Source organism: Schistocerca gregaria, chromosome 2 (assembly GCF_023897955.1).
Source record: "Schistocerca gregaria isolate iqSchGreg1 chromosome 2, iqSchGreg1.2, whole genome shotgun sequence".
Taxonomy (NCBI): Eukaryota; Metazoa; Arthropoda; class Insecta; order Orthoptera; family Acrididae; genus Schistocerca; species Schistocerca gregaria.
In genome coordinates, this window is record NC_064921.1 from 38,340,548 (window position 1) to 38,364,539 (window position 23,992).

At 46.8% G+C, this 23,992-nt stretch overlaps 1 protein-coding gene across 8 annotated transcripts in view; it reads right to left on the reverse strand.

Annotated features, from left to right (window-relative positions):
• LOC126336277 (caskin-2) overlaps positions 1-23,992 on the reverse strand; it is a 942,083-nt gene that overhangs the window by 302,791 nt on the left and 615,300 nt on the right. The window contains exon 2 of one of the 8 annotated variants that reach the window (XM_049999785.1): positions 9,597-9,721. The exons of 6 other annotated variants lie outside the window; for them this stretch is intronic. In XM_049999785.1, the coding sequence (XP_049855742.1) occupies positions 9,597-9,696 (100 nt within the window). In that variant the 5' untranslated portion in view covers positions 9,697-9,721. Of the gene's footprint in view, positions 1-9,596; positions 10,066-23,992 lie in introns of those variants that run through there. One more of the 8 variants, XM_049999783.1, reaches the window with a different exon arrangement.

Sequence of the window (23,992 nt, forward strand, 5' to 3'; positions counted from 1 at the left end):
ATACAGAAAATTAAAAATAAAAACAATAAAGGGCGTCCCGGTTTTATCGCAGAACCCCGGCGATGTTCTCAGCTTCAGCGCGCTGTAACGGTAAAATGCAGCCGAGATGTTGCTTCGAGATTTGGAGTGCAGCAGGGTACCCATCCGATGCTCACGCCTGACTAGCTGAGACACACCGGCCAGCTTATGGCGACAGGAGTATATTCTGCAACAATTCGACTCTCCGGCACGAGTGGGACTGTTACTGGGTCCAGTAACTCCTAATTCCGCGCCCATCAAAACCACCATTTATGTGACAGTACTTTTACTTTAGCTAAAGCCGGAAACTTTAAGCTCTACCACTCTAACTTCTGCGAGTCTTTCGTGTCAATCTCTGATTCGTTCTGCAGTTCCCTTTTCTTATAGGTGACCTTTTTCTGGCAGCACAGCAGTATAACCGATTGTCCTTTCGAGTACAGACTAGAATTAACAGTTTGCGATGCCTACGAAGTACGCTAATAGTCTGCTGAAGACGCTATTAAGATAGGAAACATTTCGGGAAGGGTTACGATCACTTAAGCTACGGAGATTGTTCTATCTCCCCTACCTGACACAAATTGCTCGTGCAAAGAAGCAGCTCCGTCATCATATGTTAACCGCACCGTCAGTCAACTTAAAAAACGTCGCTGCTGTTTCATTTATAAAATGAGAAAGCAGTTCGCCACCAACGAATATACGAAACATCGAGGGGAAAAAATACAAAATAAATTTCTGCACATGATCCGCTGTGTCTAGACACGACGAGCATTTTTTCTGTTTATCCTCTGTACAAATTCAGGTAAGCTTCTGACGAGAATTTTGCAGAAACCGAGAGCTTCTACGGAGGAGTACGTTAACCAAGAACTAACTTGTGTGCCGCTGCTGACAGGCGACTGGCAGCTAAGCAGGTGGAACGCTTTAACGTGTCTGCGCTCCGCCCCATCCCACCGTTCTGCTCGTACACTCGCCACCTACAACGCGTTTTGCTACTCTTTTAACACAGTTTCAAGATGTGACGCCGCACGAAGCTTTTATGTCCTCTTCAGTACTGAATGTCGAATAACAAATGAAAACCATGTGCGAGAGAAACTTTTGTACGGTCTACTTTTGCGGCCTCTCGGCGAGTGTAAAAATAAAACCATTATTCAGCGTTTAAAAAAATGAAGGGAGCGCTCCAAAATTGGCCTAAGTACAAGGTTCCCCGCGAGCAAGTTTAATGGGCTGCGAAAGCCCACATTAGTTGAAAGGTTGAGCACATCACAGCGATGGCAGTTTACGTGCCAGCATACTAACCACCACTAACACCACAGGCACCCTTTCTTCGTTCATCTTGGCTGGAACACCTCGCTTATCGATGAGCTGAGTTTCCCGGCTGGAACTGCCATCTATAAGCACCAAAGACATTGTATACGTTTTCACCTACATAAACCAGATGGCTTTCAAAACGCAATGGCGTGGTCCTGAACCGGTCTACGCTGTAGTTTTCCGTTTGCATCGCAAACAGAGGCGTTTCTTTATCCAAGTTCCACCCTTTACATCCCACTCCACATGGGCCGATCCACAGTCTTCGGTGTCAAGCAAACGGCCGCAGGACGCTACTTTGGGATTATTTCCAGAGCTGTTATTTTTACAATCAGGATACTGCTGTGTGAGAGAAACTGGCCTATGTCTCGGTGCGTAACGTTTGCTACCGACAAAATTACGCCCCAGTTTCAGTATGATATTTTGCACCGTCGCATCGAACAGTCACTAGGAAACAGTTTAACCATTTCCTATTAATGGAAGCTTGTGTTTCTTTCATTGTGGTGCTTCACATTAGCGGTCGCACAGCGAACAAATGACTCCGCTACCCTATCAGCAGTGCAAGGACTGTTGCGTGCCGACGTGCTGGAGGCAGAGCGACCAGGGTTCCAAACAAGGATAGGCAGCCAACACGGGGCCGCCTAGGCATACATTACAAGGAGTTACTACACTGTTACTTTGTTTCTGTTTTTTAGGCCCAGTACCACAAAACTAATGGCATTGTTATTAGAAAGACTCACCAGTATAGCTGCTTATCGTAATTAATCTTTGTTAGCGACAGACTGTTTTGGCATTTATCTGCATTGCCCAGTACGTGTAGAATGATGTGACGCCCAAGTCACATCACTAGTGAACTACCTTATACGTGTAATGTTCTAAGAAAAGAACTGTACAACTACTGTGAAACCATAACTGATGTTTAATTTTCAGTTACGTCGCTTACCACCTAATCAAACCACTGACAGCTACGAGACAGTTCATTAGCGAAGTGATACGAGCATCACATTCTTCTCAACGTTCTGGACAACGGCGATAAATACCGAAACAGTCTGTCGTGAATGAGGATTAATTATTATGAGCGCTACTCTGTCATCAGCTAGGTATTAATTTGTACTTTTGGTGGGGTTTATGCTGCACAGATCTGCGTGACGTGGGGGAGCTCGCGCAGGCACCTGCCGGCCAGACTCCAGCCACTGTGGCGCCGCCCACGCCCACGGCCACACCCACGCCCGCACGCTGCACAGCAGCCGGCGGCTCTGCCAGAAGCCCGCCCCCACGTCCCGCGACAGCTGCGGTGTCGTCGCACGCAACCCGCGCCTTCACAACGACCGTTTCGTTTACCAACACCAAAACGGACCAACGAAGCCTCGTTTGCGGTTCCGTGTGGTGGCGGTAACGTCAAAGCGTCGCTACTGCTCTCCTGGAAAGAAATATGCACGACGTGGAGAAGAAAAGGCAGTCTCTACTGACACTTTTTCACCGTGAACGAAACAGAGAAAAAAATCAAAACGGGGGTGATCAATAATCTTTCTGCTACACGGGCAGCTCTTCTAAGAGTAGCGTCTCTTTGGAAAATTTAGGGCCTACACAAGTAAATAACAATTTGAAATCTGCTCCTTTCATTCGGAGAAAGATTATGACACAGAACATATTCTAATGCTGCTTTAAGGTAGACACTGATTTTGTCCCACCACACAGCTTCCTACTTTTTTAAATAGATATACTTTTCTTCGTTTCCTGGTGATCAGCTTTCTGCATGTGACTATCTCTAAATCCTATTCTTCCCTCATAACATCCGCCGCTGAAATCGTAATTAAACCGCTACTTACAACAAAAACAACGGCAACACGTCGGCCAGTTATCAGAGCCAGCTGCGATTCCACACGGCCGAATCCCTTGGCCGCCGGAGCTTCGTTTGGTGAGCATGAGAAGCCGAGCGCAAATGCGTACACGACCAACGCTCGGCCGAATCGAATGTCTGTCGTTCGCTGGCTTACCAATAACCCATACAGTGCGAGGTGACAACTTCATCTTTAGTGAAGCTCTTTTGAAACTGCTGAGGTCACAATTATCACAGAAAAAATAATTAGCTACTAATGAGTCACCGCGTGCATTACAACGGCGACAGAAAATGAGTGACTGGGAGGTGCGGAGATCAACCTCCTATGCGATCCATGTATTACTCTTCACTAAACGGACATCGTCGACATTCCAGAAATGTTAAAAACAAACGTCAATTTGCACCGCGAACACCGTATGAAGGCGCGCCACAGTGACCTCAAAGGTTCGCACCATCCAGATCGAAGGAGAACTCATTGAGAGTTACAAACAGTGGACGGCGTTCAGCTAGGTGTCATTTTTAAGGGATGCATACAAAATCGTACTGGTGCAACGGAGTGATGAGAACTGATGGAATTTGGTGGCTTCCAAGCGAATACGAAATAGTCTGTCGTGGAGCTTATCTGTGGCGAAACTGGCAATCCGTTATGGGGTGGCTGGAAATGGTGCGATAATACACCATGTGATCAAAAGTATCCGGACAACCTCAAAAATATGTTTTTCATATCAGTTGCATAGCGCTGCACCTACTGCCAGGTACTCCATATCAGCGACCCCAGTAGTCATTTGATTTCGTGAGAGAGCAGAATGGGCGCACCACGGAACTCACGGACATCCGACGTGGTCAAATGATTGGGTGTCTCTTGTGTCATACGTCTGTACGCGAGATTTCCACACTGCTAAACCTCCCTAGGTCCATTGTTTACGATGTGTTAGTGAAGTGGAAACGTGAAGGGACACGTACAGCACAAAAGCGCACAGGCCGACCTCGTCTGTTGACTGACAGCGACCGCCGACTGTTGAAGAGGGTCGTAATGTGTAACAGGCAGGCATCTGTCCAGACAACCACACAGGAATTCCAGACTGCGCCAGCATCCACCTGTCGAGCGGCTGCTCATAAGCCACACGTCACGCCAGTGAATGCCAAACGACGCCTCGCTTGCTGTAAGGAGCGTAAATGTTGGACGATTGAACAGTCGAAAAACGTTGTGTCGAGTGACAAATCAGGGTTCACAATGTAGCAATCCGATAGCAGGGTGTAGGTATGGTGAATGTCCGGCGAACGTCATCTGCCAAGGTGTTTACTGCCAATGGTAAAAATCAGAGGCGGTGGTGTTATGGTGTGGTCGTGTTTTTCATGGAGGGCTTGTCGGCCTTCTTTTGCTTGGCACTATCACAGCTTTACTGAAAGGTTAAATGATTATGGCGTCTTCTTGGATAAAATATTCCGGAGGTAAAATAGTCCCCCACTCGGATCTCTGGGCGGGGACTACTCAGGAGAACGTCGTTATCAGGAGAAAGAAAACTGGAGTTCTGCGTATCCGATCCCTTAATCGGGCAGTGAAGTCAGAAAATTTAAAAAGAGAAATGGATATGTTAAAGTTAGATATAGTGGGGATTAGTGAAGTTCGGTGGCAGGAGGAACACGACTTCTGGTCAGGTGAATACAGGTTTATAAATACAAAATCAAATAAGGGTAATGCAGGACTAGGTTTAATAATGAATAAAAAAATTGGAGCGCGGGTAAGCTACTACAAACAGCAGATAGACACGAAGCCCACGCCTGCCACAGTAGTACAAGTTTACATGTCAACTAGCTCCGCAGATGACGAAGAGATTGATGAAATGTATGAAGAGATAAAAGAAATTATTCAGATACTGAAGGGAGACGAAAGTTTAATAGTCATGGGTGACTGGGATTCCAGAGTAGGGAAAGGAAAAGAAGGAAAAGTAGTAGGTGAATATGGAATGGGGGTAAGGAATGAAAGAGGAAGCCGCCTAGTAGAATTTTGCACAGAGCATAACTCAATCATAGCTAACACTTGGTTCAAGAATCATGAAAGAAGGTTGTATACGTCGAAGAGGCCTTGAGACACTGGAAGGTTTCAGATAGATTATATAATGGTAAGACAGAGATTCAGGAACCAGGTTTTAAATTGTAAGACATTTCCAGGGCCAGATGTGGACTCTGACCACAATCTATTGGTTATGACCTGTAGATTAAAACTGAAGAAACTGTAAAAAGGTGAGAATTTAAGGAGATGGGACCTGGGTAAACTGAAAGAACCAAACGTTGTACAGAGTTTCAGAGAGAGCATTAGGGAACGATTGACAAGAATGGGGGAAAGAAATTCAGTAGAAGAAGAATGGGTAGCTTTGAGAGACGAAATAGTGAAGGCAGCAGAGGATGAAGTAGGTAAAAAGACGAGGGCTAGCAGAAATCCTTGGGTAACACAAAATACATTTAATTTAATTGATGAAAGGAGAAAATATAAAAACGCACTAAATGAAGCAGGCAAAAATGAGAACATACGTCTAAAAATGAGATCGACAGGAAGTGCAAAATAGCTAAGCAGGGATGGCTAGAGGACAAATGTAAGGATGTAGAGGCATATATCACTAGGGGTTAGATAGATACTGCCTACAGGAAAATGAAAGAGACCTTTCGAGAACGAGAACCACTTCTATGAATATCAAGAGCTCAGATTGAAACCCAGTTGTAAGCAAAGAAGGGAAAGCAGAGAGGTGGAAGGAGTATATAGAGGGACTATACAATGGTTATGTACTTGAGGACAATATTATGGAAATGGAAGAGGATGTAGATGAAGATGAAAAGGGAGATATGATACTGTGTGAAGAGTTTGACAGAGCACTGAAAGATCTAAGTCGAAACAAGGCCCCGAGAGTAGACAACATTCCATTAGATATACTGATAGCCTTGGGAGAGACAGCCCTGACAAATCTCTACGATCTGGTGAGCAAGATGTCTGACTTCATGGAGAATACAATAATTCCAATCCCAAAGAAACCAGATGTTGAACGATGTCAAAATTACCGAAATATCAGTTTAATAAGCCACGGCTGCAAAATAATATCACGAATTCTTCACAGACGAATGGAAAAACTGGCAGAAGCCGACCTCGGGGAAGATCAGTTTGGATTCCGTAGAAACGTTGGAACACGTGACCTCTGACCCTACGACTCATCTTAGAAAATATATTAGGGAAAGGAAAAACTACGTTTCTAGCATTTGTAGACTTATAGAAAGCTTTTGACAATGTTGACTGGAATGCTCTCTTTCAAATTCTGAAGGTGGCAGGGGTTAAAGACAATTTGTACAAAATCCAGATGGCAGTTATAAGAGTGGAGGGGGATCAAAGGAAAGCAGTGGTTGGGGAGGCAGTGACACTGGGTTGTAGCGTATCTCCAATGTTATTCAATTTGTATATTGAGCAAGCAGTAAAGGAAACAAAAGAAAAATTCGGATTAGTAATTAAAATCCACGGAGAAGAAATAAAATCTTTGACGCTCGCCGATGACACTGTAACTGTGTAAGAGACAGCAAAGGACTTGGAAGAACAGTTGAACAGAATGGACAGTGTCTTGAAAGGAGGGTATAAGATCTGTCTAGACAGGGCGGGCCACACTGGTGCGCCATCTAGCGCTGTGGACGGGTGGGCCAGCACTGTCTGCCCACGCTGCTGGGCACAAACTGAAACACTGCGAAGGAACGCCGGTGCACCGACTGAAGAGCCGATGCGCTGCTGCAGGACGTCGGTGCTCCAAGTGCGCCTATGTTTCGTCCCGAAATACGCTTTTCCTTGTTTTAGACTAAGTGTGGCTTTATTTATGACGATACGGGAACTCTCAGAACGATCGCCTTTGGAGGTCTGAAAAAGCTCATTAGTCACGTTGAGAACCCCTGTATATAATACGAGAGCAGGAGGGAAGTAACAAGTGTGGAGAGACGTAGGGCACGTGCCGACAATCCGGCTGGAGAGCGTGCAGCCGAGGGCAGACCGGCGGAACTGACTCGTGTTCGTCTACACGGCGCCGGGGCGTCGACACAGACATTCCTGAAGCAGCCAGTTGCTCGGCTCGCCAGATGATGTACATTCGGCAGGCGAGAGCAGCCGAGAGCGCTGTGCGCACTCGGGCCTGGTTTCATTCACGCGTGCCGGTTGCACACGGGAGTTACCGCAGTTACGGCCGAGTCGATGCAATATCATTCGATCACTGACAATAACGCACGACAGTCGGCAACACAAACCAAAACATTGAATGAGAACAAGTGTTTAGTTCCTAGCGCTGCGAAATGTCGAAAACAAAAGAAGAGGAACAGCACCAAAAGTGGAACACAAACACAATATGTAGAAAATCGTCCACGCAACCTGTAAATAAAAGTTAACATATTACTAAATCATAGCAAACACCAACCACCAGAACTGTTCATTGACCCAAAATATAAACTACAGAGTAAAAATGTGTACATATTCCAGGCCACTGAAGATGCCTTGCAGAGAATAAAGGCGAAACGCGTATCGCACGAAAATTGTGTTTCATTCAGTTACAGTTAGACGGTCCAAAAGTAAAAATTATCAACATACCGTGATATTACACGCAAATGAGGAAGACAGGACAACAAAAGTTGAAGATTCTGTTAAAGTAGCATTCGTATTTTCTGTGGACAGTGTCGTATAGCCTATGGTTTAATCTGCTGGCATCACGTTTCACGACACTTTGCACCATCAAGTATTACAAAAGTAACTAGATCTCAGATGCACGGTTACATCCAAAGAAAGTAATTCAACAACACACGATTTTCCCAGAGAGCACCACAACTTCTTCAGAAGGCTGCAGCGCACCACGGCGTCTGAGCCAACCAGTGCAGGAGGCACTTTGACCTCACACAAAAGACATTTCTGGCGTTAACCGCATAACACTAACGTTAGTTTCGTTATCTTACGGAATTACGTTTGCAGTGACTGATTCCTGGCGCAAATCGAGAGCTGTAAGACCTGCGTAGAAGATGATAGTTCGGCTGTGGATTGCCGAAACAGACGAATTTGATTTCATTGCGAGATATGTATAAATTCTCTCTTCAATCGCTTGCGTCAGTAAAGTGTGAATGTCATTATGAGTCCTGAGCCGTTATTAGTTGATAAAAACAAAGCAAGCATACACATTGGATTACATCTTGTGAGGTTAAGGAGCAATTTTGTACCTGTCTCTCTCTGAAGTGAACCGTGTTTGGTACAGTCTGTAAAAGGAAAACTTTGGGGAATGTGACGCGAGCAGCAGACGAAATCCTCACCTTTCTCTTACAGCCCAGAGTTAGTTAAGACCCCTCTTACCCTTTATTATGAAAACACGTACCATTTTAAAGGCAACAAAGATTACAGAACACATTTTGCGGAGTGAAATGTAAATGGCAATCAACAAATAAATGCACTGCGTACAACAGCGAATCTTGGAGAGCAACTGCAAATCGCAGTTGCTTCGTTTTCACGTATTACACATTACACGTTTTTGGACACATTTAACAGTAAGTCAACACTGATACAGGCCTCCGTGCGATATTGAATGCTCGCTAACAGCAGGTAGCGAATCGAAGATACGTACAGGAGTGGCTGTCATTTGGGGCTGGATGGTGTGGCCGGGGGCGGTCAGAAGCTGGCTAACGTTCCCGTCCGCCTCTGTCGCGGTTGTCGTGCTCGCGCGGTACAGACAGAGAACAGCAGAAGCAAACTTTCGAGACATCCTGGCGAGTCTGCTTCAGCACGGGGCATCGGAGAGCCACAACGGAAAGCATAGGATTTCGCCCCGAGTTGAGGATAAGTTCAGTAGCAATAAACTCGAAGAATTAATTGTAAATTTGTCAGTAATCGTGTAGGTATAACGTAATGGAGTAGACGTATAACATATACAGAAAACAGCAGCAACGTAGGCTGCGCAGTGGTCGGAAGGTTAGTTATCCGGTCTGGAACGTTACGGAGTTTGTGATTACATTACGCACTAGGTAGTCGCATTTTCATTCGCCGAATCACAGGGGAGCAACACTATGCAGGTATACTTACGTTACCGCTACGGTGGGTCCGCCCTGATGTAAAGGCCTCTGTTTGCTACCCCAAAATAGCGGTTTCAGAGAGAATTCGTTGTATCAGTGTTAAACAGATGAAACGCACAGTGGAAAACGTTTAGTTTTTGCGTTGTATAGACGACCCGAGAAATAACAAGGCCTCGCAGATCTCGTACCGTTTTCCTACACACACGAATCCACCAGGAAAAGAGCTTAAGTGTACAACGATTGTGCTCAGTTGTTTGCTGTACGGTTCGATCTGTCGATTTACTTGCGGCTAGTTGAGAACACGGCTGGACAGACGTCCGCGGAGGTGGAGTAGATCGGCCAGCTAGGAAGCGGCGAGTGGTGGACTTACCTGGGCAGGCAGCGGGCCGGTACAGCACCTGGTGGTAGCGCTGCCGCGGCTGGTGGTGGCGCGGTGCCAGCGCGGCCGTCAGCCACGACCACAAGCACATGGCGGCGGTCGCCAGTGTGGAGCACCTGGGCGCGTCACAGCAGAGCACAGTAGCAGAGCTGCGCTGAGCAGGCACAGCAGAGCAGAGCAGCGGCCGCCCGCCGCCGCCGCCACACAGTGCGCGCCACGCGCTTGCCAACTCTCTCGCTCGGGCCGTCCCGCTTTTTTGCGCGGCCGCGGTCCACAGTCCGGCAGGCGAGTCACGTCCTCCGAGCCGCAAAGACGCGGCCGGCCGGCTGCGCATTCCGCCCGCGAAAAACTTCCTGCCGCGAAGGACGGCGGGCTCCGAGGCGCAGAGGGGGATAACGGAGCGCAGCGCACAGTGGCGGAGCCGTCTGCCGGCCTCGGCAGTTCCGGTGAGGCGGCGGCAGCACGCACCGGCGACCAGGCAACGCCGCGCTCCGCGCCGTGCCGTGGCGTCATCTACCTGCGCCTCCTAGCCGGCGTGTCCTGCGCCCCCCCCCCCCCCCCTTTCCCGTTTTACACGAGCGACTTTCTGGTCAAAACGACAGCTTCAAGTGCGTGCGCTTTCCACGCTTGCGTGTAAATCGGCAACCGAACGCGTCGCGGGTGTGTCTCTGACGCCAGTCGTCCGTAGATTGTGTCGAGTGTGGACTGGTAAATGTCCGAGTACGCTGCACAGTGTGCGTGTCCAGGGACGAGCAACTACAGCGGCGTCTGGTAACGTCGGAACTTATAACCGACTGGTCGAGCTCGCTCCTATCACAGAAATGGATTCTGCGTCTTCCTGTTACCCTAATCTTTCATCGTCTCCTTTGCTTTGTTTTCGTGGCACACTGAAATATCACACGGGCTCCTGGTATTTTTTCCTACCAGTGTTCTATTCGACGAAGGAGACCAAATATATGAAGGCAACAAATACTTACGTTTTACAGAAAAAAATCTGCACTAAGCATAAATATCATCGTGAATAGATAAACGTGTTTAATGACAAGTATTTCGACAGTCAAAATATAATTTTCGTCGTTATTTGGGGCTTAGGAAAGAAAAAAATTTGGACGAGAACTTCCACTGTGAATGCTGCATTCGTCAATAATAAACTCTATTGTCGTTGGTTGTTCCTACATTTTGCAAGTATATTTCGATTGCTCCCTAACAAGGGTAGTCCCTCGTAACCCCACTTTCACCGTTCGGATGCCAAACTGCGCAGTAGACAGCCCTCACGACACCGGCAATTTTGGGCTGACGTGTAAACGAAAGTGACCACTCGAACATTCCTTACCGGAATGGAACGCCAGCGGCGCTGCGGTAGTCGCACTTGCCTCGACTTGTCAATTGAGACGAGACCGTCGATCGTGTAAAAGCGGCTTAAAGCCCGTTTTACGCGAACGATTTCCCGATCCAAAACGAATGCTTTACTATTTCTGCGAGCGACTTGTTCGCGAGACGGGCCAAATATTTGAAAGCGACAAGTAATAAACTTTTGCAGTAAGTGGACAACAAAGAAACCTGCACTGTGCATAAATAAGAACTTAAGTAGCTGAAAACATTTTCTGGTTAACACAGTTGCACAAGAGAAAAACCCCACCCTGTCGAAGGAGGAAAACAGCGATCCTTGCTACTCAGCACTCACGGACAAAAGACGCAAAGGCCGAGGCGGGAAATCGCCGTGTGCTGCACACTGGCCCGTCACACTACTGGCAGACACAGGACACGGATATTGTCCTGTCATTGACAGGTCGTCACCCCACTGCTCTGCTAACAGGACTGTGACACCACTGCCCCTCCCCTCTTGACCACAATGCATCAGGGAACCTTCAACGCTCCCCCATCCCCCTCGCCGATGCAGCTACACTTTCACGCCTGAGTAATTCAAATAGTCCGCAGTCACTCTACCAATTCGATTGACAACTTAGTTGAATTGATGAATTAACCAACCTCTCCCATATGGTAAACCCCCAGCCCTCCCCTCCCCTACCTGCAAAGAAGTGGCTCAGTGCTCCAGAGGAGGATCTCCTTACAAGAAATTCAATTACATACCAATTGTTTATTTATAAAAAAATTCACAGTCAATAAAATTTTTCTGGGTTTTTGCCTGCACTATCAATATGTAAACTACCGACGTTTCAGTCACTGTTGCAAGCGACATCTTCAGGGCGTTTAGTACACAGAAACATCCTGAACGAGGTCACTTACAACAGTGACTGTAACATCTCTAGTTTTACGTATTGACAATGCCATCACATACACAGAAAACTTTTACTGACCGTGACAAGGGCTGCGGATGCCTTTGTTCATGCGGAAAAAAATTAGTTTGCATGCGCTCGATTTCTCTTCCCATTATCCTCTGCCGTTTGGGAAGATGCACGTCTTGTAAAGAGGTAGGTAAATCGTCAGCTTCTTTTTATTGCGATAGCGCAAGGAATACCGTCACGAGACAGTCGTCACACTTAATTACACTGTTAAAAATCTTTCTACCGTGAAGCACGCACCGCCCGCCATTCGCGCCAGCCGCACAGGTTGGCCGGAGTTGGGGTGCACCGGCGGCCGAGTGTACTTCAGAGGCCACTGGCAAACCACATTTCACGCTAGTCCCACGAACAAAAGCACCGGAGAAATCCACGTCGAAACTCGTGCCTAGGCGTACGGCGCACGGTGCAGGGTTCCACCCATTGGCAACACACGAGCAGTTCACTTGTCCGGTGAAACGCAGAGGACCAGAAAACACGCGGCACAGCCGTCGCGCGATCTCACCGAAGCCGCTGCGCACAAATATTTTGAGAAGTATGCGGACTCGAACGGATACAGTCGCCTCTAGAAAAACATACTACTCAAACTGACAGCGCCTATCTGGTTCTTTCATCTCACGGGTGTTCCAAATGACTCTTATTTTGGCGGCGCGCAGGACAGCCGCAGCGAGCCGTTGGCCGCCTGCCGGCCTGCAGAGGTGTCCTCGGGGGCCGGGGCCGCCACGCCCAGCTGCACGGGGACGCCACCGTCAGTCGCGTACAGCGGCAGTTCGCTGACCAAACATATCACCACGTAGATATTGTAAAAACGTTGAACGCTCGGTGCTCCGCAGCTCGTAAGTATATGTTAAGGACCGTCAGCTGCACTCGATATTTTAATGAGCCAGGCCGGTATTCGTGTGTACAGCCTGTGGTCAGTGGCGTGTTACCTACCTCGATATCACTGACATGCACCACAGCCCGCGTACCCTGAGACGAACAGAGATGAACATCTGAAGGAATTTACAACTAACACGCGTGTCAGTGGCGCAGGGATTCGTAGCATGCCGTGACGACGGCTGCTATATCAGAATACCGATTTGGCTACAGACATTTCAAGTGCAGCTGATGGTTTTCGAGGGCTCCTTTAACAGATACAAATTGCTTCAGTCCATCGCACGTGCGACCTCGGTTTAACGTGTGATATTCTAAACGCGCTCTCCGTGCTGCAAAGCGTCTTACGCGTACACATGGCGCCTTGTCCCAGTGTTTCGCTACAACTAAATTACTTCACTCCGAAAACCTCTGTATCGTGTGCACTGAGCAACTCGCAAAAGCTTACGTTCCAAGTTCCACAGAGGGAAAACAAAGTAGACAACTGATCGGAGAGGGTTCCCCGCTTACACATACGTCGTTATGAGAAACATTAGTTGGTGCGGCGATCCAACAATTCTGTATGTGTAGAAAACATACGGCACGCAATTACTCTTTACTTCGTTTATTTACAGTGTCATCACTGATCAGTAGACAAGTAATTGCTATTTAATTACGATAGTATTTCACTGCAGAAACAAATCTTGAGTGCAATAAAACGTGTCCTCCTGACGTTTCACTGTTACCTTTTACTATTGGGCATCTCACACCGTAACAGCAGCTTTTCGGAAACAGTAAAATTAAAATAGATGCATTTCCCAGCGACCACTGCCCCACACGACCTGACAAGCACTGTGCTGAGTGAGCGACACGCAGTCGCTGAAACGAGGTCGTGTCCGCGAGATAAGCGAATAGGCGAGACGCGGGAAACAACAATCAGTGAGCCGGCTGTGCAGACAGCTAGCTGTACGCAGCGCGTGTGCTCCGTCGCTCACCAAATACGGCGCTCCAAGCGTTCCTCCGGCTTTCCGCGTCACAATCGCGTTGTTTTGAGCTAACATGTCCGCCTGGTGTTGAAAGGTTGGCCGATAAGCTTATCCTGCAGTTGCGCGCCATTCTATTCCCGTGCGCAGCTCAGCGCTTATGTAATGAGTCGTCGCAAGAGTTCCTGCGCACGGCTGCGTCGAGCAGAGCGTCCAGTAGCAGTTGCTAGCGAACTACGGCGGTACACTCTGAGCGTCGGCGGTTACAGCCAGACCACCTCTAAAAGTATTAACTGTTCTCGTAGCTGAAGTGTCGAGGTAGCACGGGGAACAGAGGACAGTGCACAATGTCTTGCTGTGTGTGTGTGTGTGTGTGTGTGTGTGTGTGTGTGTGTGTGTGTGTGTGTGTGTGTGACAGTAGGACAGGTGCAGAAAGTGCCACACGTGCCTTACTGAAGGAAGCATCCCGCCGTTCCACGAAATGACCACCCCGCCAAACTGTGTGTGAATCAAGAGTTTATACTGTTTCCAAACTAAACACGTTTAATCCAGTTAGTCTGGGCGCCTTTAGGAGTCTTGAACAGAAAACAAGAACAATAGCAACAACAACAACGACACGAAGAAACTGATCATCAACAGACTGGCTCTTAAGCTCAGAGCAATGTATCTTGATTGCCTATGTGGTATTTTCCGATGACATACCTATCGCCAATAACAAAGTGCGTCAGCAACAAAAAAGTTTAGTCGGCTAAATAGAGTACAAAAAACTAGTGTATACAGATTTCCTTCCATAAAACAATATACAGAAAAACTTCAATGATCGATCAAAGTGGATGAGCATAGAGTTTGGAAAGATGGAACGGGGCAAGGAACTTACTCATTTAGATGAGGTGAACCAGCAGAGTGGTTTAGAATAGTAAGTAATCAATATTAGCATCTTAAAATTAGAACTGATCTGCGGTGAAAGCCTTTGCAACACGATTACGAAATCAGACGTCTAACACGCATAACAAATATTGACTATATGGATAAAGAGACGAGTCAAGCAGTTGGTAAATGTGGCATCCACGATGCCGACGCACACCTCGGCCAGCAGACAGGATGCACACAAAGCACTGTCAACTACAGAGAGCAGGTTGCTGCTCCACGACCACAGCACGCAGAATGGACAGCAAACAGTTAGCTAAGAGGACGAGACCAAAACAAAGACAAAAAGAAACTGTAATAAAAACTTGTACTGCACTCTACATAAGTTGCGAAACAACTTTGGTTAAGGAACGATATAAATTCTAATTCCACACGACGAGTAATATCTACAACACTATGATTGTGCAAAACACGCACAAAACGCCAGACACTGCATAGCTTTACGACTAGTCTGCAATGCACGGGGTAAGCAACGCCGCGCCCCAGAACGATACCCCAGGGAGCTTTCGAATGGTGTCTAGTTTTGTCCACCAGTCGCGAATCCGTTTAACGTGAGACGCAAGGAGAGCAAAACCACATACACATCCACAGATACGACAAAACCTGGCAGAGTCCGATGAAGTGGCATAGTGAAAGATCGACTCGAGTGCTGTGCAACAGAGCCGGGTGACGTCCACGCGGGCATACTGTGAAAACATTTCCGTCCGGTCAGATTAGTTTTGGTCACCTGACACATTTGACTGTGTGAGCCGTGACATTATGTTACACAAATTACAATTCTATGATATAAATGGGATACCATATAAAGTGGTTTAAGTCATACCTACAGAACAGGAAGCAGGAAGTTTCTTTATATGGGTCAAGTTATTTAAATAACATTGCCGCTTCATCTAACTGGAGTGGAATTACAATAGGTGTTCCACAGGGTTCAATCATGTGTCCCCTTCTGTTCTTGATATATGCGAACGACCTCCTTTTCTATCTGACACTGTTTGCTGATGATACAAGCATCATTATTGATCCAGTAAAGGAAACTCCAATTGAAAATGATACAAATAAGATCTTAGGAAAAGTCATTAACAGATTTTCTGTAAATGGGCTTTCTCTAAACTTTCAAAAAAACACAGTACATCCAATTTTCTGCTGCAAAAAGAACAGTTCCTTCAATAAATATAACACATCAATAGAAGTCAGTAGACAGGGTAGAGCATACTAAGTTTTTGGGTGTACATGTAGATGAGAATCGTAATTGGAAAATGCATATTTCGGATTTTCTAAAGCGATTAGGTTCAGCAACTTCTGCAATCAGAATAATAGCCAACTTTGAGGATACACAACTTAGTAAGCTAACATACTTTGTATACTTTCACTCTCTAATGTCATAGGGAATAATGTTCAACATTTGACAAAAAGTATTCACTACTCAAAAGAAAGTGGTTAGAATAATGTCTGCCGTTCATAATCGCACATCTTGTAGGCATCTTTTTAAAAGATTGGGAATTCTTACAAAAGCCTCACAGTACATTTACTCACTAATGAAATTTGTTCTCAACAACATGGACCAGTTTACAAAAAACAGTAACATTCATGATTTAATACCAGAAAAAATAAAGACTTACACTATACTCAACCCATCTTTGGCACAGAAAATTACCAGATGAAATAATAAGTCTGACAGACAGCAGTAATAGCTCAAAAAATAAACTGAAATCATATATCCTTGGCAACTCCTCCTATACCATAGATGAATTCTTGAATAGGAATAAATAAGTTTATAAATATACTATATGCATTTGTGCCATTTAAAAGGAATGGGGTAAATAATAGAAATGTTGTTGTTGTTGTTGTGGTTTTCAGTCCTGAGACTGGTTTGATGCAGCTCTCCATGCTACTCTATCCTGTGCAAGCTTCTTCATCTCCCAGTACCTACTGCAACCTACGTCCTTCTGGATCTGCTTACTGTATTCATCTCTTGGTCTCCCTCTATGATTTTTACCCTTCACGGTGCCCTCCAATACTAAATTGGTGATCCCTTGATGCCTCAGAACATGTCCTACCAACCGATCCCTTCTTCTGGTCAAGTTGTGCCACAAACTTCTCTTCTCCCCAATCCTATTCAATACTTCCTCATTAGTTATGTGATCTACCCATTTAATCTTCAGCATTCTTCTGCAGCACCACATTTCGAAAGCTTCTATTCTCTTCTTGTCCAAACTATTTATCGTCGATGTTTTACTTCCATACATGGCTACACACCATACAAATACTTTCAGAAATGACTTCCTGACACTTAAATCTATACTCGATGTTAACAAATTTCTCTTCTTCAGAAACGCTTTCCTTGCCATTGCCAGTCTACATTTTATATCCTCTCTACTTCGACCATCATCAGTTATTTTGCTCCCCAAATAGCAAAACTCCTTTACTACTTTAAGTGTCTCATTTCCTAATCTAATACCCTCAACATCACCCGATTTAATTTGACTGCATTCCATTATCCTCGTATTGCTTTTGTTGATGTTCATCTTATATCCTCCTTTCAAGACACTGTCCATTCCGTTCAACTGCTCTTCCAAGTCCTTTGCTGTCTCTGACAGAATTACGATGTCATTGGCGAACCTCAAAATTTTTATTTCTTCTCCATGGATTTTAATACCTACTCCAAATTTTACTTTTGTTTCCTTTACTGCTTGCTCAATATACAGATTGAATAACATCGGGGAGAGGCTACAACCCTGTCTTACTCCCTTCCCAACAATTGCTTCCCTTTCATGTCCCTCGAGTCTTATAACTGCCATCTGGTTTCTGTACAAATTGTAAATAGCCTTTCGCCCCCTGTATTTTACCCCTGCCACCTTCAGAATTTGAAGGAGAGTATTCCAGTCAACATTGTCAAAAGCTTTCTCTAAGTCTACAAATGCTAGAAACGTAGGTTTGCCTTTCCTTAATCTTTCTTCTAAGATAAGTCGTAGGGACTGTATTGCTTCACGTGTTCCAACATTTCTACGGAATCCAAACTGATCTTCCCCGAGGTCAGCTTCTACTAGTTTTTCCATTATTCTGTAAAGAATTCGTGTTAGTATTTTGCAGCTGTGACTTATTAAACTGATAGTTCGGTAATTTTCACATCTGTCAACACCTGCTTTCTTAGGGATTGGAATTATTATATTCTTCTTGAAGTCTGAGGGTATTTCGCCTGTCTCATACATCTTGCTCACCAGATGGTAGAGTTTTGTAAGGACTGGCTCTCCCGAGGCCGTCAGTAGTTCCAATGGAATGTTGTCTACTCCGGGGGCCTTGTTTCGACTCAGGTCTTTCAGTGCTCTGTCAAACTCTACACGCAGTATCGTATCTGCCATTTCATCTTCATCTACATCCTCTTCCAATTCCATAATACTGTCCTCAAGTATATCGCCCTTGTATAGACCCTCTATATACTCCTTCCACCTTCCTGCTTTCCCTTCTTTGCTTAGAACTGTGTTTCCATCTGAGCTCTTGATGTTCATACAAGTGGTTCTCTTATCTCCAAAGTTCTCTTTAATTTTCCTGTAGGCAGTATCTATCTTACCCCTAGTGAGAAATGGCCCTACATCCTTACATTTGTCCTCTAGCCATCCCTGCTTAGCCATTTTGCACTTCCTGTCGATCTCATTTTTGAGACGTCTGTATTCCTTTTTGCCTGCTTCATTTACTGCATTTTTATATTTTCTCCTTACATCAATTAAATTCAATATTTTTTCTGTCACCCAAGGATTTCTACTAGCCCTCGTCTTTTTACCTACTTGATCCTCTGCTGCCTTCACTACTTCATCCCTCAAAGCTACCCATTCTTCTTCTACTGTATTTCTTTCCCCCATTCTTGTGAATTGTTCCCTTATCCTCTCCCTGAAACTGTGTACAACCTCTGGTTTAGTCAGTTTATCCAGGTCCCATCTCCTTAAATTCCCACCTTTTTGCAGTTTCTTCAGTTTTAATCTATAGGTCATAACCAATAGCTTGTGGTCAGAGTACACATCTGCCCCTGGAAATGTCTTACAATTTAAAACCTGGTTCCTAAATCTCTGTCTTACCATTATATAATCTATCTGATACCTTTTAGTATCTCCAGGGTTCTTCCATGTATACAGCCTTCTTTTACAATAGAAATAGTAATCTTTAACTCTGTATTGTAATATATATGTATTAAAAAATCTTGTTTCATATGTGCATTTCTTGTGCAACTGACGCGTTCCACATCATAACGGCTACCGTACAGTGCGATTGAGCAATGGAACACGCAACCAACCATCTAACTAACCAGAAAAAAATATTCGTGATTTAACCATTTCTGACTATTATATACCGTGTAATACAGTCCTCGGACAAGTTTCAAAATAAGTGCGGTGTGGCAAAGTGAGCCTTGATGCCAGCGATAATATTCAGTAAAAATGGAGCCTGAACAGAAACGACGGCCGGCCTGGGACTCGGCGGCGCACGACGGCACGGCGCCGCACCTTCACCAAGGCACTCGGCGCGACGGACGGAACACGAATCGTCACAAGCAGGAGACGGCGAGAGTACAACACACTTCGAGTTAACCGTCTTTCATATTAATGGTCAGTCGCTTGTGATACCAGTAAACTGCCGAGTGGCCGGCCGCTGTGGCCGAGCGCTTCTAGGCACTTCATTCCGTAACCGAGCTGCTGCTACGGTCCCAGTCTCGGACGTGGATGTGTGAGATGTCTTCAGGTTAGTTAGGTTTAAGTAGTTCTAAGTCTAGGGGACATGTTAAGTCCCATAATGTTTAGAGCCAACTGAAGTTTTGAACTGCCGAGTCAAAGATTGGCGGCAAGCTATTGCATTATTTCACATGTGGACATCAGCAAGTCGATACCTCGCACGCGCTGTCCTTATTTTGTCTTTTCGTTTGTTCTTAATAAGTGACTATCGCCAAAAGCGACTTTGCCAAAGACGGGGCGGGAAGTCAGTTGCGAGAGGAACTCAGTAGCGTCGAAATGCGTCTCTTCCATTAAGGCTTTTGAGGCTCGCAGTCGCTAGAACGGCTAGGTCACTGCTGCACTAGCCTTCGAAACCATCGAGTTAAATGGGGCAACTTTGGGGATACTGCCAACAGTGTGACCCGACTTATGCTAGAGGCGGCTTCACTTAACTGGGTTCTTTTTTGCAAGGGCGACTTACGGCGTAGTGTTTCAAGCTTGTTGTCGACGTCAGTAGATATAAACTTCACAGAGAACAGGCGATGCCAAGTGTGAAGCAGGACGAACAGGATAAGACGTAAAAATAATGTGAAGCAAATAGAAATACGGGGTAGACGGGGAACCATGAAAGGGTCACGTAGCAGGTGTGGGTGTCAAAGAATGTAGAACGTCGTACCCCGTTGGTGGCCATGTCCTGCCGAAAGGAGTGGTCCCTTGCCTTCCTCCATGTTCCGTATCAATTGACTCTCAGTCGTAGGAGGATGCAGAGTACAATGAAGTTGCACGATTACGTATTATCGAGTGTGACGCACAGAAAGTTGAACAAATGTCAGAAAAGCACCTAGGCCAATGTGGGCTTTAATCCCCCCTCCTCTGAGTTAGTGCTGTGACAACTGCCCAGACACGACCGAGCGAAAGAAGTCAGAAGACGGGGTAATATTTCCGACGAACAGAATCGGGCAGCCCGGCTCTCCGACGAACTAGAAAAAGCTTAGCAGGGAGAGACCGTCCCCAACTGGAGCAGCGCCCAACCCAGCAGCAATCGGGGAACAGTTTTAGCGGCCGTCGGCTAGCGCTACACAGCACTCCCGTCACAAATATCGGTTTCTGTCGCATTCGTCCGGCTTCAGATGTCTGGAAACTGAAAGTGTACAACACAACCTGACAACGATACTGGACAGCTGAACAATCAAGTTCGTCGCTTTCGGTGTAAATAAAAAAAGAGTTAAGAGGGAAAATCGGAGGTTTCTAGCGAAGTTCAACGTCGAGACGGGAACGCCGGGGAGGAGCGACGCTAGGTTGGACGAGGTACCGGGAAAGAACATTCCAGAACAACCTTCCCGTTTTTCGTAGTAAATGATGTGGGTGAAACTGGGAAAACCTCCACCCTGAGTGCTCGTCCACTGCGAAGTCTGCGAGCAACGGCAGTGGGTGACGTCAGCGGTGGCGGGTGACGCGAGCCGCACGGTGGCGTCACGCTGACGTCACCGCCGCGGCTGTCGGCGCACCCAACCACCGCAACACCGACACACGTGTACCGACCACCAGGAACACTGCGAACGTCGGGGGCCGCCTCGAGCCGTTGCGCAAACAAAAACATGTAAGCGGACCACCCAAGGGCTGCAAGTGGGGAAATCCACAGAGATAAGGGACGTCGACATTCAGCAGATTATCAGTACGCAGCGCCTGCGAACTAACAACTCGAAAACGGCAAGGCTGGCCGAATGATCGCTTGCTACTGTCGTGAGCCTCTGCGGAAAGGGGTAGAAGGGCATTAGGCGCTAAATGATTGGACGTGCACGACTCTTCAGAGGACGTGAGTCTCTGAGACTTGTCTGCTCTGTAAAGTAGGATAAACGGTGATCTGCGGCAGCTCTGCCGGAAGAGCACATGTGTTTCGCAGCACGCCGTCGATCGTACACTGCTGAACGCGGAGCTCCGCAGCACACCACCCCTACATGTTCACACGTAGGTCCGACGACAATGTCAATTACGAGTCAGCGGGCACGGGACCACCGCGACTGGACCGCCGATCAATGGAAACGTGTCGGCACTTCGGGTGAATCACTCTTCTGGTGCACTAGTTGGACGGCCACCTCCACAAGCGCCGTATCATGACACGGGAGACAATTCTCGTGCGCTTGCACGGGACCTGCGACGGTGGCCGACGACACGCTGACAGCTGCAAACCACCCGCATCTGTTCGTGCTAGTCGCCTTTCCCGACGGCGATGTCATCTTCAGCAGTACAAATGCCCGCGTCTCGGAGCAAGAACCGTGCAACAGTGGTTTCAGGAGCATGGCAGTGAACTCACGTTGACGTCTCGGCGACCGAACTCGCCCGATGTAAATCCTACGGAACCCATCTCGGTCGCGATCGGGCGCCATCACCGCGCACGCAAATCGGCGGCCCTTTATTTACGCGAATTACGTGACCTGTGCGTAGACATGTAGTGCCTCATACGACCACAAACAGACTCGTGCATCCCTGATATGCAGAACCAGACATATATTTTGTTCTGAAGACGGGCAAACAAGCTATTAAGCAGGTGGTCATAATGTTTTGGCTCCTCAGTGTACATCTGTACTCTGCAAGGCACGGTGCCTGGCGCACCACTTTTCCCTTTGCCCCTTCTTCTAGTTCCAGGCACGTACGGTGACGGGAAGACTGACAACCGGTAAGCCTGTGAGTGGGCTCGGCTCGAATCTGTCTAATTTTGTCTCCACGGTCTTTTCTCGACATCTACGTAAGAGAAAGCAATACGTCAGTTGACTCTTGTAAGAATTGTCTCGGAATTTTGACGGTGGATCGCACGGTGATGCAGAACGCCTCTCCTGCAGCGTCCGTGGCGCGCTAGTGCTCGCCCCAAAAACCTGCAACCAAACGTGCTGCGCCATTTCCTCAACGAATCTCCGACTGACGAGCAGTATTCGAATGTTGGTCGTTGTTGGTGGTTGTTGATGGACTACATTTCCTGTGGATTCTTTAGATGAGGATTTATTTTATGTAGTCGTTCCATTTCAGATCGCTCCACGCCCATACTCAGGCATTTTATGTAAGTAACTGCATCCACTGACCGTTCTAAATCGTCTAATGAGAGAGTAGAGGGTATTTCAATCCATGTATTTGCAATACGTTACACTTGTTAACGTTGTGAGGCAGCTGGCACTGCCTCCACCAACCTTCGATTCTCTGAGGATCTTCCTGCATTTCGCTACAATTTTCCAATTTTCTGTGTACAACAGCACCATCCGCGAAACGTCTCTCGGAACTTGCGACGTTATCTGCCACGTCGTTTACACATACTCTTAAAACTGATACTGCGCGAACACTGCCTTGTGGCCGACGTTATTTACTAGCTCATTTATACACAGTGAAAACCAATGGCCATACACGTTACTTTCACGTTTACAGTGACGTGTTGTGCTCCGCTAGCCGGGAAGTCTTCAATCCATCCACACAGCTGGTCTGATATTCCGTAAGCGGACGCTGGCGGCTTGTTTTTTTCACTAACGCGTGACCTTCGCGCCGTCGGACGTGTGAACACACCTCAGTACAAGCCAACTATATCAGCAACGTCACTCACACAGGGTAAACTATGTGAGGTTCCATTTTATGTACAATACTTCGTCAAATGACTTGAGGTTGAGACTCCTTACGCCGGCGAACTACACACATGCGCATTGTCACGTAATAAAATGGACATTTAGCTTCACCTGCCAATTTACTCCTGCCTCGACCGCGGCTAGCATCGGAATCCGTCTCGTCTCACAGTGGTTTCTGATAGCGATATGAACAGTTGTAAGAGGCAACAGGAGAATTTAACAGACCAGAACTTCAAAAGATCTGATGAAAATTTGCATATATTCTAAAACACGAGGAACGAGATAGTTAATTACAACTACTCCAAACACACTAGGCTGAAAAGTGTCTTCGCCGAACTAGACAAAGGAAACAAATAACTACAACATAAAGGAACGTTCCAGGAACTAGTCAAGCCTCCGATCAAAGAGAGAGAGAGCAAAAAAGTGGTTCAAATGGCTCTGAGCGCTATGGGACTTAGCTCCTGAGGTCATCAGTCCCCTACAACTTAGAACCACTTAAACCTAACTAACATGCCCGTGGCAGGATTCGAACCTGCGACCGTAGCGGTCGCGCGGTTCCAGACTGAAGCGCCTAGAACCACTCGGCCACAGTGGCCGGGAAGAGAGAGAGCACTTCGGATGGTACGTCAAGTGATTAATAGTCACGAGAATCGAACAGAGTGAAGCCCAGGAGCCGGCAGTGCAGAGCACTATTGCGAAGACGCGGCTACCTTGCTCGCGCCCACCTGTTGAGGTGCAAACCGTCGTATTTCTATGAATTCACGACCGAAATCTTCGCGGCTGCCGTACACCGAATGCGAAATAACACTAACCGCAGCAGTGAGCAGCACGCCTGCTACTGAGGCACGTGTGCAAATTGCGCCATTAAAAGTCACGAACCGAGAACTGCAAATGGCCGAGCGCGAGTGGCCCTCTCCCTCAGTTTTGTTCCACCTCAGTATGCTTACGCCGGCAGAAAGAGGCGTCCGCAGCCGACCTAAACAGGGACAATTGTATAGTGTGCATGTGGACGAAATCCGTTCA